Genomic DNA, 23,828 nt, shown 5'->3' on the forward strand with positions numbered 1-23,828 from the left:
CGCGCGACCGATGGGCTGCACCTGCTTGAGGGCCGCCTGTCTGGTGGTGGTGGGCTCCGCTGGGCCCCCAGCGTACGGTGTGCCCGAATCGACCTGGGTGGGCAGCGCGCCCCGGCCCCCCTCGGTCTCCCACGCGCGCACCCGGGGAGGCAGAGGCCGGGACCCACGCTCTTTTGCGCTCGGGCCCGCACCGGGCGCCGGGGCCGGGTGGCCGACGCACGCGCTCAGCGAGGAGCCACGTGTTGGAGCCCCGAGCGCGCCGAGGCAGCGCTCTCTGCATCTGCGCGCGGCGGCGGCCCCACGTGCGGGCGGCCGGGACACCCCCTCCCCCTGCACACGTGCGGGCCGCCGCCCCGTCCCTGCGCCCCTCCGCCTCCGCCCCCGCGCCCGGGCTGCCGGCTCCGGCACCGCGAGGCGGCGCGCCGATCGCCCAGGGCCGCCAAGGGGCGGGGCCGCTGCCTGCATTGTTCCTCCCCGAGCGGCGGGCCCTCCCCTTCCCCCAGACCCGGGCGGGGCGCGGGGCCGCCGAAGCCGCGGAACGTGGGCTCGCGCCCCGCCTTTGTCTCCCGGGCGCGAGCCGCCGCAGCCCCGCGCCCGCCTCTCGCTGCCAGAGCCGCTTTGTGCCTCGGCGCGGGGGACGGGGACGCGGGGCGCGGAGCCGGCGGGCGCAGCCTCAGCATGGACGTGACGGTCTCGGAGCTCATGGAGCTCTTCCTGCAGAGCCCGCTGGTGACCTGGGTGAGTGTGCCTGGCTCCCCGCCCCATTGTTGGGGCACCGGCTCCTCTCCCGCCCGCTGGCGATCGCAGTTAGACCCGACCCAGCCGGGGCCCCGGGTAGCCCTTGGACCCAGAGGACTCACCAAGTGCCCTCCGCCCCACCCCCAGCCAGAGTCGGGGTCAGTGTCCCGGGGTCTGGGGTTATTTCCAACTCTGGAGCCAGCGCGCTGGGTGCAGGACCCCGCCTCGCTCTCGGCCGGGCGGGGTGCTGAGCGGGTACACCTGTTCCCGCCAGGGCGTTGGGCCGGCGGCCCTGGAGCGACAGGGTCCTAGTGGTCACCCTGGGCGCATGGCTTGACCGCTCGGAAAAAGGACCCACTCCCCTAAAATATCCTCGTGTAGTTTCTGAACCCCTGAGACCAGCGGGTGGAGGGCAGTGGGGATTAGGGGGTTTCGAGTAAGAACGTGTACGGGCTAGGATGGACGCAGTGATTTCCAATAGATCTGAGACGTGAGAAATTTATTGAAAAGTCCCCTTTATTTATTTTATTTTCTTTCCGCTCTGAGACGCCGCAGAAAAGTCGCGAGGAAGTTTTCTTTCTGCTGTCTCGCTTCTGTTGCCTGGCACGGGGAGGGGGAGCGAGGCCCGGGAGAAGGGTGCTGTGGAAGGGTGGGTGGCCGTGGGTGACTCCCTTCTGCCTCCAGGGGCTCTGCCCGCCTGGAGAGCCTTAGACTGAGCGCTGTGGGGGTGACTTTTCCTGCCTTACACTCCGCGTTCCGCTCCCCGCAGGTGAAAACTTTTGGCCCATTCGGAAGCGGCAACCAGGACAACCTGACCATGTACATGGATTTAGCGGATGGCATCTTTCTGAACCAAATCATGTTGCAAATGTGAGTTACCTTCCGGGAGGAAGGAAGGAATGATGCCTCAGAAAGTCGAATTTAAGGTTGTAGAAATAGAATGTGAAGTTGCAGTGTTCTCTGCACGTGGGCCCACTGGTATTTCAGTATTAATGGTGTCTTTTCCTGGTTTGTTGGGTGTGAAGAACTCCAGGACAGTGGGTTGGCTGGATGTTTGATGAAAGGAATTTGAAATTGAGTGACTGTCATCCACATGTTGCAATTGACTTCAAACTCAGGGACTTAAGTGTTGTTTGACAATGACACACACACACAAAACCAAACAACCTTTCTTTTGGGGGACAAGGAGCTGTAATGGAGAGTGTCTGGTTACAGGAAGTGTTGGGTGGGACCAGAGCATCCGTGAGTGACTATAAAGTTTCATTCGAGGTCAGGATGCCTGTGTTTCTGCCTCCCTTTCATCTTGTGTTTCCAGTTGCCCCAGAGCAAGTGCAGATGGTTAAGTTCCTTCTTATAAACTGGATTTAAGAGTCACTGTGTTGGAAGAGGCCTGGGGAGCCAGAATGCTCTGGTACTGTTTGTCTTGAGGCGTGGGTTTAAACGGAGTTTTGGTGGAGGTTACACCTGCTAGCATGTTTGTCTGACCACATCCTTTCCTGTTGCTGCATTTTGCAGCGCCTTTCTGATTGACCGCCTGCCGCATGTAGGTGTTGGCTCCTGCCACTGCATTCTGTTTTTAACTCAGAAAGTGCAGGGAACCTATTGGAACTGAGTGTATGATTCACAGGCACTTGGAGCAAATATTCTCCTTGGATCAGGCCTCTGTGCTCACGTGCTCACCTCCTCACCTGCAGCTAAGCAAGTTGTCATCTTGAGCAGGAACTCATTAGCTGATGAGAATCAGCTGCATTTGTGGCCCCTGTGGGAGGAGGAGCGGTCAGCTTTGGTATATTCCCAAAGAGGTTTAAATAGAGCTACCTACAAAGATCTATTTTAAACAATTTCTTGAGAACATTGGTCCTGTGGTATAGTAAGTTACTTGCTGTCATGCTGTGGCAGAGACATCTCAGTCTTAATGTTTTTTAAGACACTATCAATGTTACCTGTCTTGAGTTTGATTAGATTCTAAAATGACAAATCTCTTGTCAGCTTGGCAGCACTTCTTGGTTCATAAGAAGGAGTTTTCCTGGCATTGTCTCATGGCATATTCAAGTTCTGGCAACTATTTCCCCACTTCATCCTGTTAGACCCCCCAAAATTGCTGGATTCCAATTGGTGCAACAACCAGTGAAATTTCAACCTGTCCTGTTTAATTAAAAAAACCAGCAGTATCCCCGGCTTTTTCATTCAGGGTTTTACACCCAGGCGGGGGGGAGAACAAAAGCCCTGGGACTGTTTCTCTTTCTTCCCTGACCTTTGGAATTCCTGAAGCGTTTACCACTTGCTTGTAAATCAGGAAAGCCTGTTGGACCATTCCTTTGAGAAATGCCAGCTCATCACTTGTTCACACTTGGCCCCAAAGCTAAATGCAGTTTGAAGGGCTTCTCCCTTCCCCTTGACAATTTTCAATGTTACTTTCTCCTCTGTGATGTGCTAAGGTAATGGTCCTGCAAGTGAGAACTGATACGTTTGCAGCTCCTCAGGCCTCAAGCAATGGTTCTGGGTCCTCTGGCCAGAGTTAGGCACCAAGAAAGAGAGCAGTGGGGAAGCTGGGTGGCTTTCTAGAAGGACATAAGGAGGGACAGGTGCCACTTGCATGCGGTTTACTGAGTGGGTGATCGAAATAACCCTGCTCCAGGTGACAAATCAGCGTTGTTTGCTCTTGGAAGTAGGTAGGGGTTGATCGGAAAGGGGGCACAAGGGAACTTCGTTTCTTTAATATTTATTTATTTACTTGGCTGGCTGGTCCAGGTCTTGGTTCTGGCATGTGAGATCTAGTTCCTTGACCCAGGGCTCGAACCCGAGCCCCCTGCATTGGGAGCGTGGGGTCTTAGCCACTGGACCACCAGGGAGGTCCACAGGGGAACTTCTAAGGGTAGTAGAAATGGTCCATGTATTGACTGGAGTATATTTCAGTTTTCAAAACTCATCAAATAGAACAGTATTATGGACTCTATGGGAGAGGGCGAGGGTGGGATGATATGGGAGAATGGCGTGGAAGCATGTAAATTATCGTATGTGAAACGAATTGCCAGTCCAGGTTCAATGCATGATACAGGGTGCTCGGGGCTGGTGCACCGGGATGACCCAGAGGGATGGGATGGGGAGGGAGGTGGAAGTGGAAAACATGTACACCCATGGTGGATTCATGTTAATGTATGGCAAAACAAATACAATATTGTGAAGTTAAAAAATAGAAAATAAACTAATTAAAAAAAACAATAAAAAACTCATCAAGCTATAACTTAAGATACATGCATATCACCCTGTGTAAAAAGAACCTCAATTTATTTTATTTTATTTTTATTTATTTTTTTAATAAATTTATTTATTTTAGTTGGGGGCTTATTACTTTACAGTATTGTAGTAGTTTTTGCCATACATTGACATGAATCAGCCGTGGGTTTACATGCGTTTCCCATCCTGGACCCCCCTCCCACCTCCCTCCCCATCCCATCCCTCTGGGTCATCCCATTGCCCCAGCCCTGAGCATTTGTCTCATGCATCGAACATGGAATGGTGTTCTGTTTCACATATGATAATATACATGTTTCAATGCTATTCTCCCAGAACGTCCCACCCTCACCTTCTCCCTCAGAGTCCATAAGACTGTTCTATGCATTTGTGTCTCTCATTCTGTCTTGCATATAGGGTTATCATTGCCATTTTTCAAATTCCATATATATGCATTAGTATACTGTATTGGTGTTTTTCTTTCTGGCTTACTTCACTCTGTATAATGGGCTCCAGTTTCATCCATCTCAATAGAACCGATTCAAATGTATTTTTTTAATGGCTGAGTAATATTCCATTGTGTACATGCACCACAGCCTCCTTATCCATTCGTCTGCTGATGGACATCTAGGTTGCTTCCATGTCCTGGCTATTGTAAACAGTGCTGTGATGAACATTGGGGTACACGCGTCTCTTTCAATTCTGGTTTCCTCAGTGTGTATGCCCAGCAGTGGGATTGCTGGGTCATATGGCAGTTCTATTCCCAGTTTTTTAAGGAATCTCCACACTGTTCTCCATAGTGGCTGTACTAGTTTGCATTCCCACCAACAGTGTAAGAGGGTTCCCTTTTCTCCACACCCTCTCCAGCATTTATTGCTTGTAGACTTTTGGATAGCAGCCATTCTGACTGGTGTGAAATGGTACCTCATTGTGGTTTTGATTTGCATTTCTCTAATAATGAGTGATGTTGAGCATCTTTTCATGTGTTTGTTAGCCATCTGTATCTCTTCTTTGGAGAGATGTCTGTTTAGTTCTTTGGCCCATTTTTTGATTGGGTCGTTTATTTTTCTGGAATTCAGCTGCAGGAGTTGCTTGTATATTTTTGAGATTAATTGTTTGTCTGTTGCTTCGTTTGCTATTATTTTCTCCCATTCTGAAGGCTGTCTTTTCACCTTGCTTATAGTTTCCTTTGTTGTGCAAAAAGAAAGTTTCAGTCCTAGTGTCAAAAGCCTGTGTAACCTGCTTGTTCAAACCCTAGGTCTCATGCAAGCCCTGTGCTGCTGGGCACATCATTTACCATGTCAGCTTCCTCATCTGTAAAATGGGAAGCAAAGTACCTCCCTTAAGAGATGGTTGTGAGGATGAAATGAGTGATGTATTAGCAGTTAACACAGTGCCTGCCACTTAGTAAGTGTTGGTGTCAGTTATGTAGTTATGTGTCTCCCTTCTTAATCCAGAAAGGATTTGCGTCACCGCTTAAAAGTTCTTTTTTTTTTTTCAGTCTACTTTCCCCCTATGTTCTTAGTCTCTTAATAATTCTTAAGTCTTAGCCCTCTCCTAACGAGACGGAGGGCAAAACTGGACTTTGGGACCCACATCCTAGCCCCACATCTAACACTGTACTTAAGCCAAGCCTGTTTTCACTTCGGCCAAGCGTCAGGCTAACTAGCGGGTAAGCGATAAGGCTGTTCTGCCTTATCTCCCATGCTGGCAGCCCCTACTGTGTGCAGTTTGCCTATTTTGATAAATTCTCTCCAGGTTGGTAGGAGCTGAGAAAATTGCAGAGAGCAGTGTGCTAATGTGTTGCCGGAGCTCAAACAAGAGGCGTGTTACCTAACTCTTGAGAGCCATATGGGGGCTGGCTGGGGCTCACGTGACTGCACCTGGGCATTGTCTCCGGCAACTGAAGAAGGCTGGAGTGGTAGTCTCTCAGCCAGACCTCTCGGTGACATCAGTGCCTGAAAGCAGGAAAGCCCTGTGGGCTCAGCTTTCAGGGAGGCCCAGGTCTAGGAGAATTCCTGAATGAAAGTGAGGCATTGAGTGGCGTGGATGGAGCGGCTTGGGAAAACTTGCTGAATAGCTCCTCTGTGGATGCACTTTCCCTGGGTACCCACTGGTCCCCAAGGGGAAAACAAGGTGTCTAATTCGCTTTGGACATGCTTTTCACAGTCTCATAGGAAGATAAGAGCTCTGACTCTAGGGACTTCCCTGGTAGTCCAGTGGTTGAGACTTTGCCTTCCAATGCGGGGGATGCAGGTTTGATTCTTGGTCAGGGATCTGAGATCCCACATGTCTTACAGCCAAAAAGCCAAAACATAAACAGGGACAGTATTGTAACAAATTCAGTAAAGACTTTAAAAAGTGAAAGTCGCTCAGTCCTGTCTGACTCTTTACGACCCCATGGACTATAGTCCATGGGATTCGCCAGGCCAGAATATTGGAGTGGGTAGCCTTTAACGCCAGGGATTGATCCCAGGTCTCCTGCATTGTAGGCAGATTCTTTATCAGCTGAGTCACAAGGGAAACCCAAGAATACTGGAGTGGGTAGGCTACCCCTTCTCCAGTGGATCTTCCCGATCCAGAAATCGAACTGGGGTCTCCTGCATTGCAGGTGGATTCTTTACCAACTAAGCTATCAGGGAAGCCCAAAAAATACTCAAAAAAAAGAAAATACTCAAAAAAAAAGAGCCATGACTCTAGCATCAGGCAGACAAATTCAAATCTTCCCTCTGCTATACTGGTTCTGTTGCATTGGGCAAATTACTTAAACTCTCTAAGCCTCAATTTCCTGATCTGTAATAAGCGGGATGGTACTTTATAGATTTGGGGATGATTAAATATGATTATACATGTATAGGAAATGCCCAACGAATGTCAGTCATGTCAATCATTAGTGAGGCCTGAAGCCGGCTTTGTGTGTGTGGTCACATGCGTGTGTTGGTGTGCATCTGTCCACATGAGAGTGGACACCTGAGTTTATGCAGGGGCTGTTGAATGCAGTTGGAAACTGGGACTGAAAGCTTGTACCTGGGCAAGGCCTATGTTAAATCCAATACTATTTGCTTTGTTCAGACTCCTTTCTAACCCCTTGTGCTAGCTGCAGAATTACGGATAATATATTCATTATTCAGAAGTTGGAAATATCCTCAGGCCAATGGAAGAGTTTCTTAAGCTTCTAAAAAGCATTCGGGGTATAATATATTAGTGCATATACATGGAAGCTAGAAAAATGGTTCTGATGACCCTATATGTGGGGCAGCAATAGAGACACAGACGTAGATAACGGACTTGTGGACACAGTGGGAGTGGGGTGGGATGGGGAGGAGAGAGTGCGATGAATTGAGAGAGCAGCATTGAAACATACACATGACCTTATGTAAGGGAAGGAGAGGTTGGGACCAATTGAGAATATAGCATTGACATATACGTCACCATATGTAAAATAGATAGCCAGTGGGAATTTGCTATAGGACACAGGGAGCTCAACCCAGTGCTCTGGGACAACCTAGAGGGGTGGGATGAGGTGGGAGGGAGGGTCAAGAGGGAGGGGACATATGTATACCTATGGCTAATTCATATTGCTGTATGGCAGAAACCAACAGAACATTGCAAAGCAATTATCCTCCAATTAAAAAATAAGTAAATCTTTTAAAAGTGATTTACTCAGGAGAAAAGAAAAATAAAAAGCATTTGAAGGATAAATGTTTTCCTTAGTGTTCCAGAAGAGGAATTATATTCCCGTTTTGCAGATGTTAAAGCTGAGGCTAAAGGGGCAGATACTCGTTAGTTGAATGAGTTTGTGTTGGCGCTAAAGCGTTGGGGCAAAAAAGATTTTTACTCATAAACTTAAGTGATGTTCTTTCATGGCTGCAGCATGTGACACTCTTCATGGAGCCTTGAGTCTGTAAAAATTAAATGAAAAAATTCATGTTCGTTGTAGGAAGGTAGGAACATAGATGCTTGTGTATGCTCAGTCACGTCTGACTCTTTGCAACCTCATGGGCTGTAGCCCACCAGCCTCCTCTGTCCGTGGGATTACTGGAGTGGATTACCATTTCCTCTTCTGGGAGGGACATATAGATGAGCAAAACAAAAATTGCCTATAATTTTACCACGTCAAGGTTGCAGTATTAATATTCTGGTGTCTCCCAGATGTCGTATGTGGTATTTACGTATATCTTCCTAACGTATTTTTATACAAAGTTGGGCTCAATCTTTTTTTTAATCTATGATAGATTCTCAATATCTCTATCATCTGTATCAAACATAATTGCTTCTTCTTTTTTTTTTTTTTTTTTAATTTTTTGGCCACACCACATGGCATGTGGGATCTTTAGTTCTCCAACCAGGGATTGAACCCGTGCACCCTGCCTTGGAAGCATAGAGTCCTAACCACTGGACTGCCAGGGAAGTCCCCAAGCATGGTTTCTTGATTTAGGTTTGGTTTTTTTTTTGCTGGATTCAGTTTTAAATTTAGGAGTCATTGGAATACGATGAAAAGTTTGGGGCTGACCTTTTCACAAAGGAGGGGGAGGCAAGGTTGCACTAAGTCTAAGTTATAGTTCTCTGAAATTTTAGGCAGAGTGATTTTTTTTTTTTATTTTATTTTACAAGAAGAAAGCCTTCGGGGCCCTGCACTTTGGACTTGTTGTCTCTAAGTTTGGACAAGCTACCATACCAGACACTTTCTTGCACCCTTGTCTCTCTCCTGTCCTCTGTGTACCCCACATATCCTATGTGGGGCTGTCATATAAAGAAGATTCTTGCTGTTGATGATGGCTTTCAGGGAGACAGTCTTGCAGTAGTTCTATGATCTTCCTGGATCAAGAACCACGTTGGCCAGTACAGCCCTGGCCTTCCTAGAACGGTAGGCTTTTAGGGCCACAAGGGTCCTGTGGTCACCTGGCAGCTGAGCCCAACGGGGCCAAGAGAACTTTGGTCCATCCTGGGCCCTATTTCCAGACCAGAATCAGTGGCTCCTGACCCATTTCCTGCTCTGAGACGGGAGGGGGTTATGCAATGCTGGGCCAAGTGGGGATAGGCCTTCCTTAACCAAAGTTGACTGCTGTTCAATTTATTTCCTGATCTCTCTTTACCTTGAGAGCCATAGTTAATGGAAAGAGTGCTAATATAATGATTATGATAATTATTCTAATTATTCATATACTAAACGTGAGCTCTTTTGGAGTGTTGTTTCCATTAGCTGTTGCTTCCTAGAACTGGAGGTTAACAAGAGCGGGATGGTCAGAGGCTCCCCCCATCACCTGATGGCCTCCCAGGCCCAGACCCTGGGTATGTGTTGTGCAATGAGCATCCACGTGTTTGCTAGAGTCCTCCAGCTCCTGGCACTCTTCAGGTGGCCCATCTGACTTAATGAAAACTGGAACCTGCATCTTCTCTAAGTTCTAGTTTTTTAAAAAAATACTTATTTGTTAATGGTGCTGGGTCTTAGTTGCAATGCGTAGGCCTCTCATTGCAGTAGCTTCTCTTGTTGTGGCTCCTGGGCCCTAGGGCACAGGCTCAGTAGTTGTGGCGCATGGGTTTAATTGCCCTGCGGCATGTGGTATCTTCCCAGACTAGGGATGGAACCTATGTCTCCTGCACTGGCAGGCGGATTCTTTACCACTGAGCCACCTGGGAAGCCCTAAGTTCTCCTGCTGTAAGAAGCACATTTGTCACTTTATGAAATTGCCTCTCATCTCTTCAGATCTCTATGGTAAAGGGAGGAGAATTGCACCCTTAAGATAAATTATTTTGTCATGCTAGGTACACTTCTGTAGCTAAAACGCCTTTATGGTTTAAATTCTTAATGCCTTCTCTATAGCTAAATTAATTTCCATGCAACTGTTAACCTTTATTTTCTCAGTAATGAATGGCTCCAGAAGAGACATGTAAATGGCTTGGCAGGACCCTGTACTATGTGGGGACAGTAAGAAACGTTATCCCAGGAAAAATGTTGGAACAGTTGAAAAGAGGTCCTCTGGTTGCCCCAACGTGTTCATATATGACTGTTTTAGGGGAGGCAGGATGATTGGATAAAATCCATGGCTGATTATGGCAGTGTGATTCATAAAGGGATTTGCACACACGCAATACAGGGTAGGGACTCATAGTGTTTATATCAAATATTTACTTAATGGTTGAATTTTAAACAGCTTGTGTGATTAAGAAATTATGCCTGCAGTGATATTTGAAATAATTTCTGTTTGTAGATTTTTTTTTCCTATTGATTAATCTTGTATAAATTATTGGCTTTGAAAGAGCCAAATGGCATTGAGATTGACTTGCTTTACTCCCCAAATTCCCCTTCCTGTGCTCACACCATCATCACTGAGGGGCCTGGGTACCAAGAAAGGAGGACGAGACCTGTCTCTCTCCCATCACAACAGCCCCAGGAGGCTCAGCACCCTCATCACAGGGCTCAGATGACAGGTGAAACCGTGAAGACAGCCCTCATTTGAATGAGACATCCTTCATGGTGTCTTGGGACAGTCGAATGGGCGGGAGGACTTTGTTAGGAAAAGAAAGCAGTGTGTGGTACGTAGTGGGAGGGGGAAGCGAAAATCCATTCTTGTCGAGTCTGTTCTCCAAATAGGAAACATCTTTAACACTGAGAATTTTTGAGAAATGTCCTGCATGTAGATGAGTGATATTATAAATCACTTGATTCAGATTTTTAGTTTCATCACAACCAGACCTGCCTTTTGCCTGAGTTTGGAAAAGAAATGACACTTTGGGGATTTCCCACATCAATTATCTGTGTCTCTTAGCATTTCTTGTAGGGTGTGGCATACACGACATAGTGTCACGGTGGCGGTTTTTTGATCCAGAAGTGTCTGCCTGGAATGTAAATCACAGGCACAACCACTCGGTGACACACACAGGAGACCCATGTGAGGTGGAACACTGATGATTTTACTGATTTTTATGAAGTCAGAAAATGTACCATTTTCCCCCCTTTCTTGATGTTTCACATAGTTTGCTTTGTTTGGCTTTTAGCTTTTAATCCTTTTTTATCTTTTATTTAATGAGTTAGCTCTCTCAATTTTTTAACAATATTTATTTATTTCTGCTTACACTGGGTCTCTGTTGCTGCATGCGGCCTTTTTATAGTTGCAGTGAGCAGGGGGTGCCCTCCACTGGGGTGCACAGGCTTCTCATGTGTTGACTTCTCTTGCTGCAGAGCACGGGGCTCTAGGTGCATAGGCTTCAGGAGTTGGGGCACAGGTGCTTTAGTTGCCCGCGGCATGTGGAATCTTCCTGGAACAGGGATCGAACCTGTGTCCCCTGCATTGACAGGCAGACTCCTATCCACTGTACCACCATGGACGTCCTGTTCTTTTTAATCTTGAAATATATTTTGGGGTAGGTTATTGGTGGCTCAGTGGTTAAAAAAAAGAAATCCACCTGTCAATGCTAGGATTCACGAGTTCAATCCCTGGGTTGGGAAGATCGCCTAGAGAAGGAAATGGCAGCCTGCTCCAGCATTCTTGCCTGGGAAATCCCATGATCGGAGGAGCCTGGCAGGCTCTACAGTCCATGAGGGTCTCAAAAGAGTCGGACACGACTTAGAGACTAAGCAACAAAAACTGACTTTTATACAGTGTCACTTCTGGGTCTGCACTGACAGTTGGTTGTTTATGGCTGCTGCCAGTAGTGGGGACAAAAATAATATTGATTAAGGGCAGGTGGTGGTGGGCTTGGTGCTTGGGGAGGGGGAACAGAAAGTGACGTGTCTCCCCTGAGGGTTCTGTGGCTTGGCAGTAGCAGGCTTAGGATTTGACCTGAGCCACACTCGTCACAGCTGCATAGTGACCTAGGCTTGGAGAGGACTCAGCACTTGGGGGTAGGATGGGGTGTGGCAGGGGCTGGGAGATGCAATTTCCATTCTCATCATTTTTTACCCCCCACTAGAGATCCCAGGCCAACAAATCAACGCATCAACAAGCACGTCAACAACGATGTGAACCTTCGCATTCAGAACTTGACCATCTTGGTGAGAAATATCAAGACCTACTACCAGGTAAGGTGGTCCTCCCTCCTCTCATCCCCCCAGACTCCTGCTGTGCGTCCGGCAATACCTTCATTTGAACGGTTTCCCCACAGGAAGCCGAGAGGAAATGGTGGCCAGGCAGCTGCCTGTTGACACTTGGTGTGTTTGCACATGCATCTTTTCTCTGGCATTGTGAGAAGGGTCAGAGGTGGGATCGCTTTACTCTGCCCAGGGAACGTCCTTTGAGCCGTGTGCACCGCAGCACGCCTGGTGCTGGGAAGGCCCCAGAGACAAGCTGTGGTTGCAGCCGCGGCCCCAGCTCAGAGTCGCGGGGGGCCTGGCTGGCGAGGGCTCTGGGAGGGGCACCCTGCACAGTTATCACCCACAGCTCAGTGAGTCTGTACGGGAGTGATTCAAGGGGTTGAGGGAGAAAAGGGACCACAGGAGGGTTCTGTTCGGGCCAAATATGAAATCAACCAGCCCCCAGCTGGCAGACAGGAGCACCGGGGTTCAGGGTTGGGGTGTCTGCCTGTGAAATGCTCCCCATATCTCAGCTCACCGGTGTGTCAGGCAAGAGGGCCCAAAGGGGAAGGGCTATGAAACCCGCATCCCAACTGGGGCCAGTTGGGTGAGGATCTTTGATGTTCATGGTCTTTATATGGAGGCATTGACGGGAAGTAGATTTAAAGTGTGCACTTTGGAGCCCTGGTTTGTCAAACTTAGCCGTGAAACTTTTAGCCCCATGTGAATTTTCTCGAGCCCTCAGGGGAAGCCCTGGCAACTCTGAGTGATTTGGGGGCTCGAATGCCCTCTGCTCAGCCCTCTCCTCTCCCTCCAGGGCATCTCTGGGGGGTTCCCAGGACCCCAGGGGGCACAGTTTGAGAATCACTGCTCAAGAGCCTGTCCCTTCCGGATTCATGCTGGGGTTTCACGGAGCCCTCGGCTTCCTGGGCTGTAACTTCGTTTCGGTTCTGGGGCTTGGGAGCATCCTCAGAGCCATGAGGTCCTTGTCGCCATGAGGAAGCCCTTCAGCCAACTGTGGCTTCCCTCTCTGCCCTCGCGCAGCCGTGCGGGTTCTGAGGTCACTGAGGTCGCTGGACAGGCGGCCGGATGGAGTTTGTGCTGTGGCGCCGGGCCGTGTGCTTGTCCACTTCCTGCAGAGGGCTGCGGGTGCTGCTGAGTTTGAGAAAAGATGGGTGAAGGAGGGAGTGGACATGTCATGGGTTTTCTGAGATGATAGTTTCCATTTTCCTCCCTCTGGGGTTGGGGTGCTGGATGCCTTTGCTTTTGGTCAATTCAGCCGGCCCCTGGGGCTCGTGCCAGAGCCCGTTGGTAGCCCAGCACCGTGGGCACTCTGAGCAGCCTTTGGGCGGCTGAGCACCGGGTCCATGCCTTTAGTAACAGATGCTAGTTGTGCTGAGGAAGGGCTGGGGGGAGCCCTGTGCGAGCTGGATCTGGAGGCTGGTGGGGGTTTGTTTCCTTGCTAAGAGAGCCACACCCAGGGCCAGGCATGCTGTCAGCCAGTGGGTCTCAGCTACTGCTTCCCATAGGACAGCCACATTCTGCAGAACCTGGTGCTGCCCGTGAACTTGGGCCTGGGCGTGAAGCAGGCTGTCTGATGGCCATCCTGGCTGTTGGGCCGCTATTCTGGGTTTGAGCTCTGACTGCAGGCACCATTCACGGTAAGCAGTGCTTTCCCTTCGCTTCCCAGGTGGCGCTAGTGGTAAAGAACCCACCTGCCAATGCAGAAGATGTAAGAAACATGGATTTGATCCCTAGGTTGGGAAGATCCCCTGGAGAAGGGCATGGCAACCCACTCCAGTACTCTTGCCTGGAGAATCCCATGGACAGAGGAGCCTGGTGGGCTACAGTCCATAGGGTCGCACAGAGTCGGACCCGACTGAAGCGACTTAGCACTCACGCAGTGGTTTCCATAGTGTGTGCAAGTGCCAGGGGAAGTGGATGGTTGTTAACAGTTGGAGACGAGATCCCCAACTCTGGACAGGTGTGTCTCCTGCCCCAGGTGTGGCTGGGAGGTGGTAACCCTCCCTGATGGCCGTGGTGAAGGGTTGGGATGGAGGTGAGATTTCTGGGTCTGTGTGTAGCTTGCGGCACTCAGGCGCTTACTGCAGACTGCTTGGCCTGGCGGTTACTGCTCCCCAGGCTTGCCGGCCCAGGAGCTGGTGGTGCCCGTCAGCTCTGACAGTCCACTCTGGGTTGGCCAAAGGGCTTGAGACCCTCTACAGTACTTGGAGGCAGATCGCTGCTCTTGGGGTCACTGAGCCGAGTTCTAGAAGATGGGCAGCAGTCTCTGGAAGGAGACAATCACTAGTCCGTTCTCAGGGCCCCGAAGGACTTACAGGTAGAAAAGAAGACCCCTGCATCCTTGTTCTGTTTCTGAGCTCTTAGCTCTTTGACGGCAGGGCTGGTGTGCGTGGATAGCCTCAACCCCAGCCCAGAGCAATGTTTGCTGAAGGCCGTGAGCCGTCCCTGCCCCTCGGTCAGCCCCACGCACTTGGGTGAAGCTGGCAGAACACTGCCCTTTGCACTGACACAGCTTAGGTGTGGGCAGTGTTCTGTTTTTTTTTCCTTCCTACTTATTGTAAAATAAAGCTTAGTTCTGATTATGTAAGTAATATGTGCTCTTTATAAACAACCCCTTAGAAAACAAACAAGTCTCAAGAAAAGAACCGCGCAGAACCCCAGCACCCAGAGACAATCACTATTAACTTTTTTAGTGCTTCCTTCCAGTTTTTGCATGAATAGTTTTTGTGTTTTATTCCGTGGTAGTCATGCCTTATATACAATTGCATATCCTGCCTTTTTTCCCTCCCACCTGACAATTGTAGCATAAGCATAATTGGTTATTATTGTCAAGTGACATTCAAGAAAGTTTTCCAAAAGAAGTACTGCCCAGCGTCCCCTTCTGAGAGAGGCCCCGGAGCTTGTGAGGGCTTGAGGTGATGTGAGACCAATGAGGTTCTTACTCTGGCCAGGGTGGCTGGGGAGGGAGGGAGGTCACCCTTCTAGGACGGGGACTTCCTCTTGCCGTGGCTTCTCAGTAGACACAGCGAGGTCACTGAATCCAGCCCCGGGTCTTGTTTGCCCAGCAGTGGTTTGCTCCCACCCCCTAGGCTGTCCCCTTCTTTTCTGAGGCACGTGGGGCAGGGAGAGTCAGGAGGGACGGGGCTTCTCATGAATAGCATGGGCTTCTTTCACAAGGAAGCTCAAGTTTTGTTCCCGAAAACCTGCGGAGGCAGAGAAAGGTCTTTGACCTTCTGGGGCAGAGGACACACAGTGGGCGAGGACCAGTGGGGCCGGTTCAGACTGAGCGCCGGCGTCTCGGGCCTCCCTCTGACCTGTTGCTCTGGCTCTTCTGGGGTTGGCACCTGGAATCTGCGTTTTCAGAAGTTCCCCAGCTGTTTTAAGTCTTAACATCCTTCCAACAGGAGGGGCAGTCAGTGGGCTAGAGAGGTGGTCCTCACAGTGTGGTCCCCAGACCAGCCGCATCCGCGTCACCTGGGAACTCGTTAGAGGTGCGGGTCAGGCCCTTTCCCCAGACCTTCTGTGGAGCTCGGGCAGTCTGCAGCTTAACAAGCCCTCCAGGTGATTCTGATGCACGCTCGTGGGATCCTACTGGTTTAGAGTGTTTCTGCTGTCAGGGAGAGGCCCCGTCAGCCAGGCCTCCGGGGGCAGTGAGAACTCAGGTGACTCTTGTCCATCACATAAAATGGAGGCACATCTCATCTGCCCCAGGACAGGTGGAGGAGAAGCTGCAGTGATGAGAAGGTGACCAGGGGGAACGGATGTCATTGAGGGGAGTTGTTAGGGGACAGCACCCGGTTCAGTCTCTGAATTTTAAAGAAAGAGAGGCGAATCAGGATGAGCATCCACAAATAGTTCACCTGCAGAGAGACCTGGAAGGAAGGCGGGCCTGGATCAGAAGCATATGCTGCCTTGAGCCCCTGGGCTGGTCAGCATTGAGCCCAGCATCATGTGTTGTTTTATTGTTTAGTTGCTAAGTCGTGTCCAACTCTTTGTGACCCATGGACTGTGGCCCGCCAGGCTTCTCTGTCCATGGGATTTCCCAGGCAAGAGTACTGGAGTGGGTTGCCATTCCCTTCTCCAAAGCATCGCATGACGCCTGTTTGACTCACTCAACAGCCAAACTCTTTTTCATCTGAGTCTTTTTAAGTTAAAATTTGGATATATAGAATGGTTCATTTGTTACATCCAGAGCCTCGAGTGTGGATGTCGAGTGCACGTTCATTTGATGCAGCACCCGTAGGAAAACGTGGCCAGTAGTAGATGCAGAAAGCCCTGGTGCGGCCGGTGGCTGATGCGTGTTTATCCTCTGGGGGTTGTGCGTGGTGTCCACGGCCCTCCCGTGCCCTGGACACCTGTGAGCCAGCTCCTTCTCACGACACCTGGGGCCTAATTGTCATGTGAAATTTCTGAGGTTTCTTTGGCTTTCTGCCAGTGGGAAGTACTTCACACAGCGGCCCGGATGAGTTCAGCATGTGTTGGTGGAGATGTACGTCTTCACTGTTGTGTCACGTGTGGATGTCGATCCTGAAATGGGCACCCTCAGGTGAACGTGGGGACCCACCCGCAGGGCTGACTCTGAAATGGGGAATTGGCCGAGCTGCTCCAGGAGCCTCCCCTCTCTGGCCAAGCCCTGGGACGTGCAGCTTTCCTGCTGTGGGCCCCTGGGCGTTCATCTGTCCGGAAGAGGGTGGGCCCTTGTGGTTCTGAAATTCCATAGTTGCGTGGCGGCCGGACGGAGACCACCAAGATTTTAGAGTTTCAGATCACCTCGAGGAAGTTCTGTATTGCAAGTTCTTGGAACTTGGCTCTTCTGACTTCTGGTCTGTCACGTGGTTGGAAGGCCAGAACAGACCCACAATATTGGTCTTTGTCACAGAAGCAACAGTCCCGGGTTGTAGTATCTTCTGTAATCTCTTTTTTCCTTCATTGCTTTGAAAAGATTAAAAATGAAACGGTACAAATGGTTTTAAGGAACACCTGTGTATCTGCTCAAACTAAATACGAACATATGTGAATATTTTTCATATTTGCTTCAGACCTTTCTTCTAAGAGTTTTTTTCTGGCTGAAGTCCCTGATGTTTCTCTTACTTCGTCCAGTTATCCTTACCTGCCTCCCTGGAGGTAACTCCTGTGTTTAATTTCTGTGTGTGTGTATATACGGTCTTGTGTCACATATTCAGATTAAACCTCCATATTACTGCCTGTACCACTTGCCCACTCCACCTTGCTTTGGGGATCTGTCGGTTTTCTGTGGTATTTATATTAGATAAGCATGGGCTGACTGCTAGAATTATCTTTAGAAATGTGCACAGTTTGAAAAAATGAAAGACTTTTGTCAAAAGTAAAAATAGAAGGAAATGTATATTTGACACTGTTGGTGGGAACAAAGTGAACTCTAATTCATGTGGTCTGGAGGCTTTTTAGATAAAGTGAAAGTCTCTTTAAGTAGATGTGATGTGCTTTGGTGGATAGAGACTGTGTTCAAGGGAACTTAGCTCTGCTCAGGCCTGTCTACAGGTACCAGGGGAATTTGCTTTATGAATAATAGTGTATTGAATTTGTAAGGGAGAAACTGCTCTCTCCACTCTATTTTATTATTGGAGTATTTGTTGTTGTTCAGTCACTCAGTTGTGTCTGGCTCTTTGTGACCCCATGGACTGCAGCACGCCAGGCTTCCCTGTCCTTCACCATCTCCTGAGTTTGCTCAAACTCATGTCCCTGGAGTCGGTAATGCCATCGAGACAGCTCATCCTTTGCCACCCCCCTTTTCCTCTTGCTCTCAGCCTTCCCCAGCATCAGGGTCTTTTCCAATGAGTCGTCTCTTTGCGTCAGGTGGCCAAAGTATTGGAGCTTCAGCTTCAGCATCAGTCCTTCCAATGAATATTCAGGAATGATCTCCTTTAGGATGGACTGGTTGGATCTCCTTGCAGTCCAAGGGACTCTCAAGAGTCTTCTCCATCACCACAGTTTAAAAGTATCAATTCCTCGGCCCTTAGCCTTCTTAATGGTCCAACTCTCATATCCATACACTCTCATATCCTTAGCTTTGACTAGACGGACCTTTGTTAGCAGAGTAATGTCTCTGCTTTTTAATAAGCTGTCTAGGTTGGTCATAGCTTTTCTTCCAAGGAGCAAGCATTTTTTAATTTCATGGCAGCAGTCACCATCTTCTGTGATTTTGGAGCCCCCCAAAATAAAGTCTGTCACTGTTTCCATTGTTTCCCCATCTATTTGCCATGAAGTGATGGGACCAGATGCCATGATCTTAGTTTTCTGAATGTTGAGTTTTAAGCCAGCTTTCTCACTCTCAATGCTTTAGAATCTTGTGTTAGTTTCTCTTGTACAACAAAGTGAATCAGCTAGAAGTATACATATATCCCCTTCCTCTTGAGCCTGCCTCTCACCCACTTCCCTCTCACCACTCATCACAGAGGTCATCACAGAGCACCAGGCTGAGCCCTCTGCTATACAGCAGTGTCCCACTAGCTATCTATTTTACACATTGTCCGACTCTGCAACCCCATGAACAGGCTCCTCTATCCATGGGATGTCCCAGGCAAGAATACTGGAGTGGGTTGCCATTTCCTACTGCAGGGGATCGTCCCGACTCAGGGATCGAACCTGAGTCTTCTGCATTGCAGGTGGATTCTTTCGTGCGGTGCCACCAGGGAAGCCCCAGTGTGTGTATGTCAGTGCTACTCCCCCGCTGCGTCCCGCCCTCCCTTTCCTGCCTTTATCCACAGTCTGTTCTCTACATCTGCGTCTCTGTTCCTGCCCTGCAAATAGGCTCATCTATACCATTTTTCTAGATTCCATATATATATATATGCGTTAATATATTTGTTTTTCTCTTCCCGACTCATTTTACTTTGTATGACAGACTCTCCACTCTTAAAAGAGAAAGGCTGTGAGATGGGTTTTTTTTTCTTTTGCATTTTTTTTTATTGTAAGACGGGTATTCCTGATGTAGCTTATCTCTATGTTTTGAGGAAATGAAAGGTAATATTTTTGATTATATTTTCTGATTGCAGACTGGGAAATACAAAGAAAATTAAATCTGCCCACTATCTTACCACCTAGGCATACCATGGTTAACATTTTGGTATTTATGCTTTCTAACTTTGTGTCTGTGCCTATGTGTGTTTCAGGGTGTGGATTGTATGAAACCTTTCTTTTCATTCACTGTGCAGTGAACATTTTCTCATATCCTTTCCCATATTCTTTCATAAATGCATTTTAGTGTCTACATGGCACTTAGTCATGTGGCTATACCACTGTCATTGATACTGAGTTATTTCTGTCTTAGAATTATAAATAATACCACCATGAACAACCTTGGTCCATAAATCTTTCAACAACTGTTTTTATGTCCTTAGGATAAATTCCTAGCATGGAATTCCTGGGTCAGAGGGCATGAATACTTTGAGGACTTTTGCTACTTATTGCCAAAATTGCCTTCTTTATGGGCCTTTTGTGTTTCTTTGCTGAATTGCCCCTTTGTGTCCTTCACGCATTAAAAATGCTGTGTTCTGTGTTGCTGCTGAATGCTGAAGATTTCTGTGTCTCTGCCATGCGAATGGAGGTCGGAGATTATTTTTACTGGACATCTGGGCAAACTTCCTTGTTGGTGTGTCACTGGACGCTGGTTTGGAGTCTTTAGCAGGGCTGCTACATGGTGACCAAAGACAGTGGTGAGGCCGGGCGGTCCAGCCCCAGGCCTGGGAAGCCTTCATCAGAGGGGTCCCAGCACCGCGGTCCCCTTCAGAGCTGGGAGCCTTTGTCTGCCATGGACTCGACCCAGGAGATGACCGACTTCCTTGTGAATGTTTGCTCTCGGTCTAAAGTTTAAGGGAGACACTTCCAGACCATGTTGGGAAGTGAGGCTGGGGAGGGCGGTGGTCTGCGTGGACCCCTCCTTTCCTCTTTCCTTCCTCTCCCTTCCTGCCCCCTGTTCTCTCTGGTATCAGGTGATGAAATATGGGACATGGAAACTCTGGTGGCCCAGAGAGGTGGGTGTGACCCACGGGGAGTTCCCCGGTTCTTGTCTGTTCCTGCTCCTTGTTCTTAAGGCCGTTCTCCATGCCTGAGATGCTCGTGTCTAGCGGGGTGGGAGACAAGCCAGGCAAACCAGCCGCTGGAACACCCGTGTGCACAGGACACAGATGTCACAGGACACAGATGTCACAGGAAATGGGCAGGAGTGCCCCAGCCAGGGGAGGGCCAGTGCCCAAGGAGAGCTTTGCAAAGGGGGTGGTGCTTGGCCTGAGTCCTGAAGGATGGGCATGGAGCTAGTTTGGCAGAAAATGGGGTGCATGGGGGGTGTCCTGGGGGAGCAACAGCACCTGCAAAACCAGAGAGGCACAGAGCAGCCTGAGGGCTGAGCATGTCACCTCTGAGTGGCTGGAGGTTGGGGCTTCGGTGGGGTGGGTGATGGGTGAGGCTCGAAAGGTAGGGAGGTTCCCGAGGGCGGATGCCAGGCTCACGAATTTGAACTTCATCCCAGAGGGACTTGGGAGTGTTTATAGCCTTTTGAAAGAAAACTCTGACACCCATATTGAGAGTGGAATGGCTTCAGGATGGAGTTGGGGAGTCAGGACAGGTCGTGGAAGCCTGGACCAAAGCTGGGGCAGAGGGGAGAGCGGACAAACCCAAGAGGATCAGGAGGCGGTGGGCAGCAGTTGCTAGGTCCTCTGCCCGGAGGGAACATCGGGAGGAGGATAAAATGCTTTCTTAGGCACTGGAGAGCGGACCCTGCAGCAGGGTGCTGGCCTCCCGGGCTTCAGGGCAGCGGCTCCGAGTCAGCCTGTCTGGAGCTGGAAGTGGGGCGGGGGCTTCACTTCCTCTCCATTTCTCCTCCTTGGGAAGGAGGACAGCAGCTTCAGATCCACCTGAATTCCCTTTCTCCACACCAAGCAGAAGGCTTGTGCTCCTGACCGGCGACCCTCCCTGACCTGCTGCCAGGGATGGAGCTGACAGGACTGTGGACACCTGGTCACGGGCCACGCAGCCCCACACCTTCCCAGAGGCAGGGTTTTGTTTTTGCAGCACGTGAGAGCAACTGCCGGCTGGACTTGGTTTTCTTTTTTTCCCCTTCTGTTTTTAGAAGAAATGCTATAGCGCCGTGTTGAATAGCAAGCAGGAACTTTGGGACTCAGCCCTGTGCCCCTGTCAGAAGGCTGGGAGAAGATAGCTGGATGGCTATAAGCGTGGCACTGAGCTAGGAGCTTTCAGCCCTGTCACTGTGAGGAAGAAACTGCTGTCCCCATTTTACAGATTAGGCAAGTGAGGCTTGTGGAGTAAGGTAGGGAAGCCCCAGAGAGCTCAAGCTCTCATGGTCATTGGCTGCTTTCTGCAGTCCTGGAGGGAGGTGGCTTGCTGTGGGCAGACCAGCTGTGGTGTGCAGGTGGGCCAGGCCATTCCCGGGTCCTGAGCCAGAAGCCTCCTCCACCGGTGGGCCCAGGCTGGGAACACTGCTTCCCCAGGTTCTCCTGCTTGGGCTCCCCCATGTTAAGCTGACTTCACACCTGCCGGGAGCCCCAGAGGAAGGGGCTGGATTGCTTCAGGCACCTTCTGAAGCCAGCACTTCCGGGGTTGGGCTGTGGGTGGGACCGAGGGAGCAGCTGGCCTCAGACTTCACCCTGCACCCCTGCCCCTCCTCCCCTAGAGCAGCAGGAAGCAGAGAATCAGGGCTAATTGCAGAGGTGAAAGGTGGGTCTGATGCAATTAGCAGAGCTGGAATTTGGCCAGGCAGTGGAGGTTTAAGGCCACGAGGTGGGGAGGTGGGGGTGTGTGTGTGTGTGTGCGCGCACACACACATACACACGGGTGAAGACGATCTTTCTCTCTTTCTCTTTTTTTTTTTGCTTTTTATTTTGTATGAGAGATTAGCTGATTAACAATGTTGTGATAGTTTCAGGTGGACAGCAAAGTGACCCATCCATATTTTACATATGTATCCATTCTCCTGCAAACTCCCCTTCTACCCAGGCTGCCATATAACATTGAGCAGAGTGCTATATACAGTAGGTCCTTGTTGATTATCCATTTTAAATATGGCAGTGTATATACATGTTCCAAACTCCCTAACTGTCCTTGCCCCCCATTCATCCCCCTTGGCAACTGTGAGTTTGTTCTCTTAAGTCTGTGAGTCTGTTTCTGTTTTGCAAGTAAGTTCATTTGTATCATTTCTTTTTAGGTTCTGCACATAGGGATGTCCTGGGATATTTCTCCTTGTATATTTCTCTTTGTTTAGTGCTAAGTCGTGTCCAACTCTTGCAACCTCTTGTACTGGAGCCTGCTAGCTCCCTGTCGGTGGGATTTCCCAGGCAAAAGTACTGGAGTGGGTTGCTATTGCCTGCTTCCAGGGATCTTCCTGACCCAGGGATTGAACCTGCATCTCCTGCATTGCAGGTGGATTCTTTACCACTGAGCGAACAGGGAAACTGCATTTCTCCTTCTGGGCTCCATGGACTCATCCTTCTGGCCTTGAGTTCAGACTTTGAATTGCTGGGGTTTCCCTTCTATCTCTGAGCTGCTGGGTTCTCCTTTGCCGTGAAGGAAAGGAGGCAGTGTACACTTGGAGTCTCCCCTCTGCGCCCATGATGGTTCCCGAGGGCTGCCGCCTGGCTTTGATCTGTTCTGCGTGAAGCTGAGCCCAGATGCCCAGTTTACAGTGGCCCTAAGACCTCCTCGGGTTTACAGATCCGGACTTTCTCAGTGTTCCTGATGCGTGTTCTCTCACCGTGTGTTTACTTTTTTATCTCTTGCTCGACGTGTCTCGTAATCCATGGCCATTCCTTAAAGCAGTCAGTTTTCGAGCCCTTCACAGAAGGTCCATGCACAGAGAGCAAGTCTGTGTCAGGGTGGAAAGCTGGGCGGTCACCAGGTCGTTGGGTCCAAGCCTACGCCTCTGGCAGAAAAGAAATGAAAACCTCCATGTGCAGCCCTCAGAGGCCGAGAGGGAGCCGCGCTGCTTTCGATGGAGGTGCTCGACCTCGTTTTTTGTTCATCGCAGAATCAGGACCAGCATGGTTCAGGGTGTGAGAATCACTGGTTGTGCGTGAATGAGTTTAGAAATGCATCTCATCGCAAGCTACTCCGCACCCCAGAGAGGTAGGAAGTGGTAGAAGGTACCAAGTCCTTTTGCAACAGAAAGGAGGGAAATGAATTTCTCAAACTTTTAAAAAGTAAAGGAGACTTCCCTTGCCTTAGGTTTTGGGGTTAAATGCCAAGATCATCGTGTTTGATGTTATAACTAGTTTGTGAGAAGGACTCATGGGAGAACTTGCCTGGGCAGGCTCTGTGCTCCATAAAGCTGGCTGCGTGGCCTGCGTCCAGGGCTAATAACAGCTTTTCTTATTCAGCCTGTTCTTTGTGGAAAGGCAGTTTCTCTGCTCCTTTGCCATGGCATTCAGGGCCGTGGTCCTTTCCAGTATAACTTCAGTCTTATTTTTCTAGAAAGGAGAACGATGAAGTATGAGGATGAGGAAGCGCTTGTCTGAAGTTATTGGGCTTAGCCAGAGTTATTGACGAGGCCGACCTTGTACCCCCAATTCTGAGTCTGTTGGTGATGTTTTGAGAGGAGATGGAGGTTTCAGAAGGGTAAAGAGGCTGCTGGCTGAATGCTGCAAGTGTTCCATTAGTTTGGGATTGGGTTTCATCAGGTTGGGCTTCCCTGGTGGCTCAGATGGTGAAGAATCTGCCTGCAGTGCGAGAGACTCGAGTTCGATCTCTGGGTCGAAAGATCCCCTGGAGGATGAAATGGCAACCCACTCCAGTATTCTTACCTGGGAAGTCTCATGGACAGAGAAGCCTG

The 23,828-nt window shown here is 49.6% G+C and overlaps 1 protein-coding gene across 3 annotated transcripts in view; it reads left to right on the forward strand.

The window, feature by feature from the left end:
• The first annotated feature begins 501 nt into the window (after positions 1-501).
• Positions 502-23,828, forward strand: part of CCDC88C (coiled-coil and HOOK domain protein 88C) — a 143,086-nt gene continuing 119,759 nt past the window's right edge. For all 3 annotated transcript variants that reach the window (XM_081548277.1, XM_081548278.1, XM_081548280.1), the window contains exons 1-3: positions 502-738; positions 1,508-1,608; positions 11,887-11,995. In XM_081548277.1, coding sequence (XP_081404403.1) covers positions 679-738; positions 1,508-1,608; positions 11,887-11,995 — 270 coding nt within the window. In that variant the 5' untranslated portion in view covers positions 502-678. The remainder of the gene's footprint in view (positions 739-1,507; positions 1,609-11,886; positions 11,996-23,828) is intronic.

This window comes from Giraffa tippelskirchi, chromosome 12, assembly GCF_054371585.1.
Source record: "Giraffa tippelskirchi isolate mGirTip1 chromosome 12, T2T-mGirTip1v1.2.pri, whole genome shotgun sequence".
Classification (NCBI taxonomy): Eukaryota; Metazoa; Chordata; class Mammalia; order Artiodactyla; family Giraffidae; genus Giraffa; species Giraffa tippelskirchi.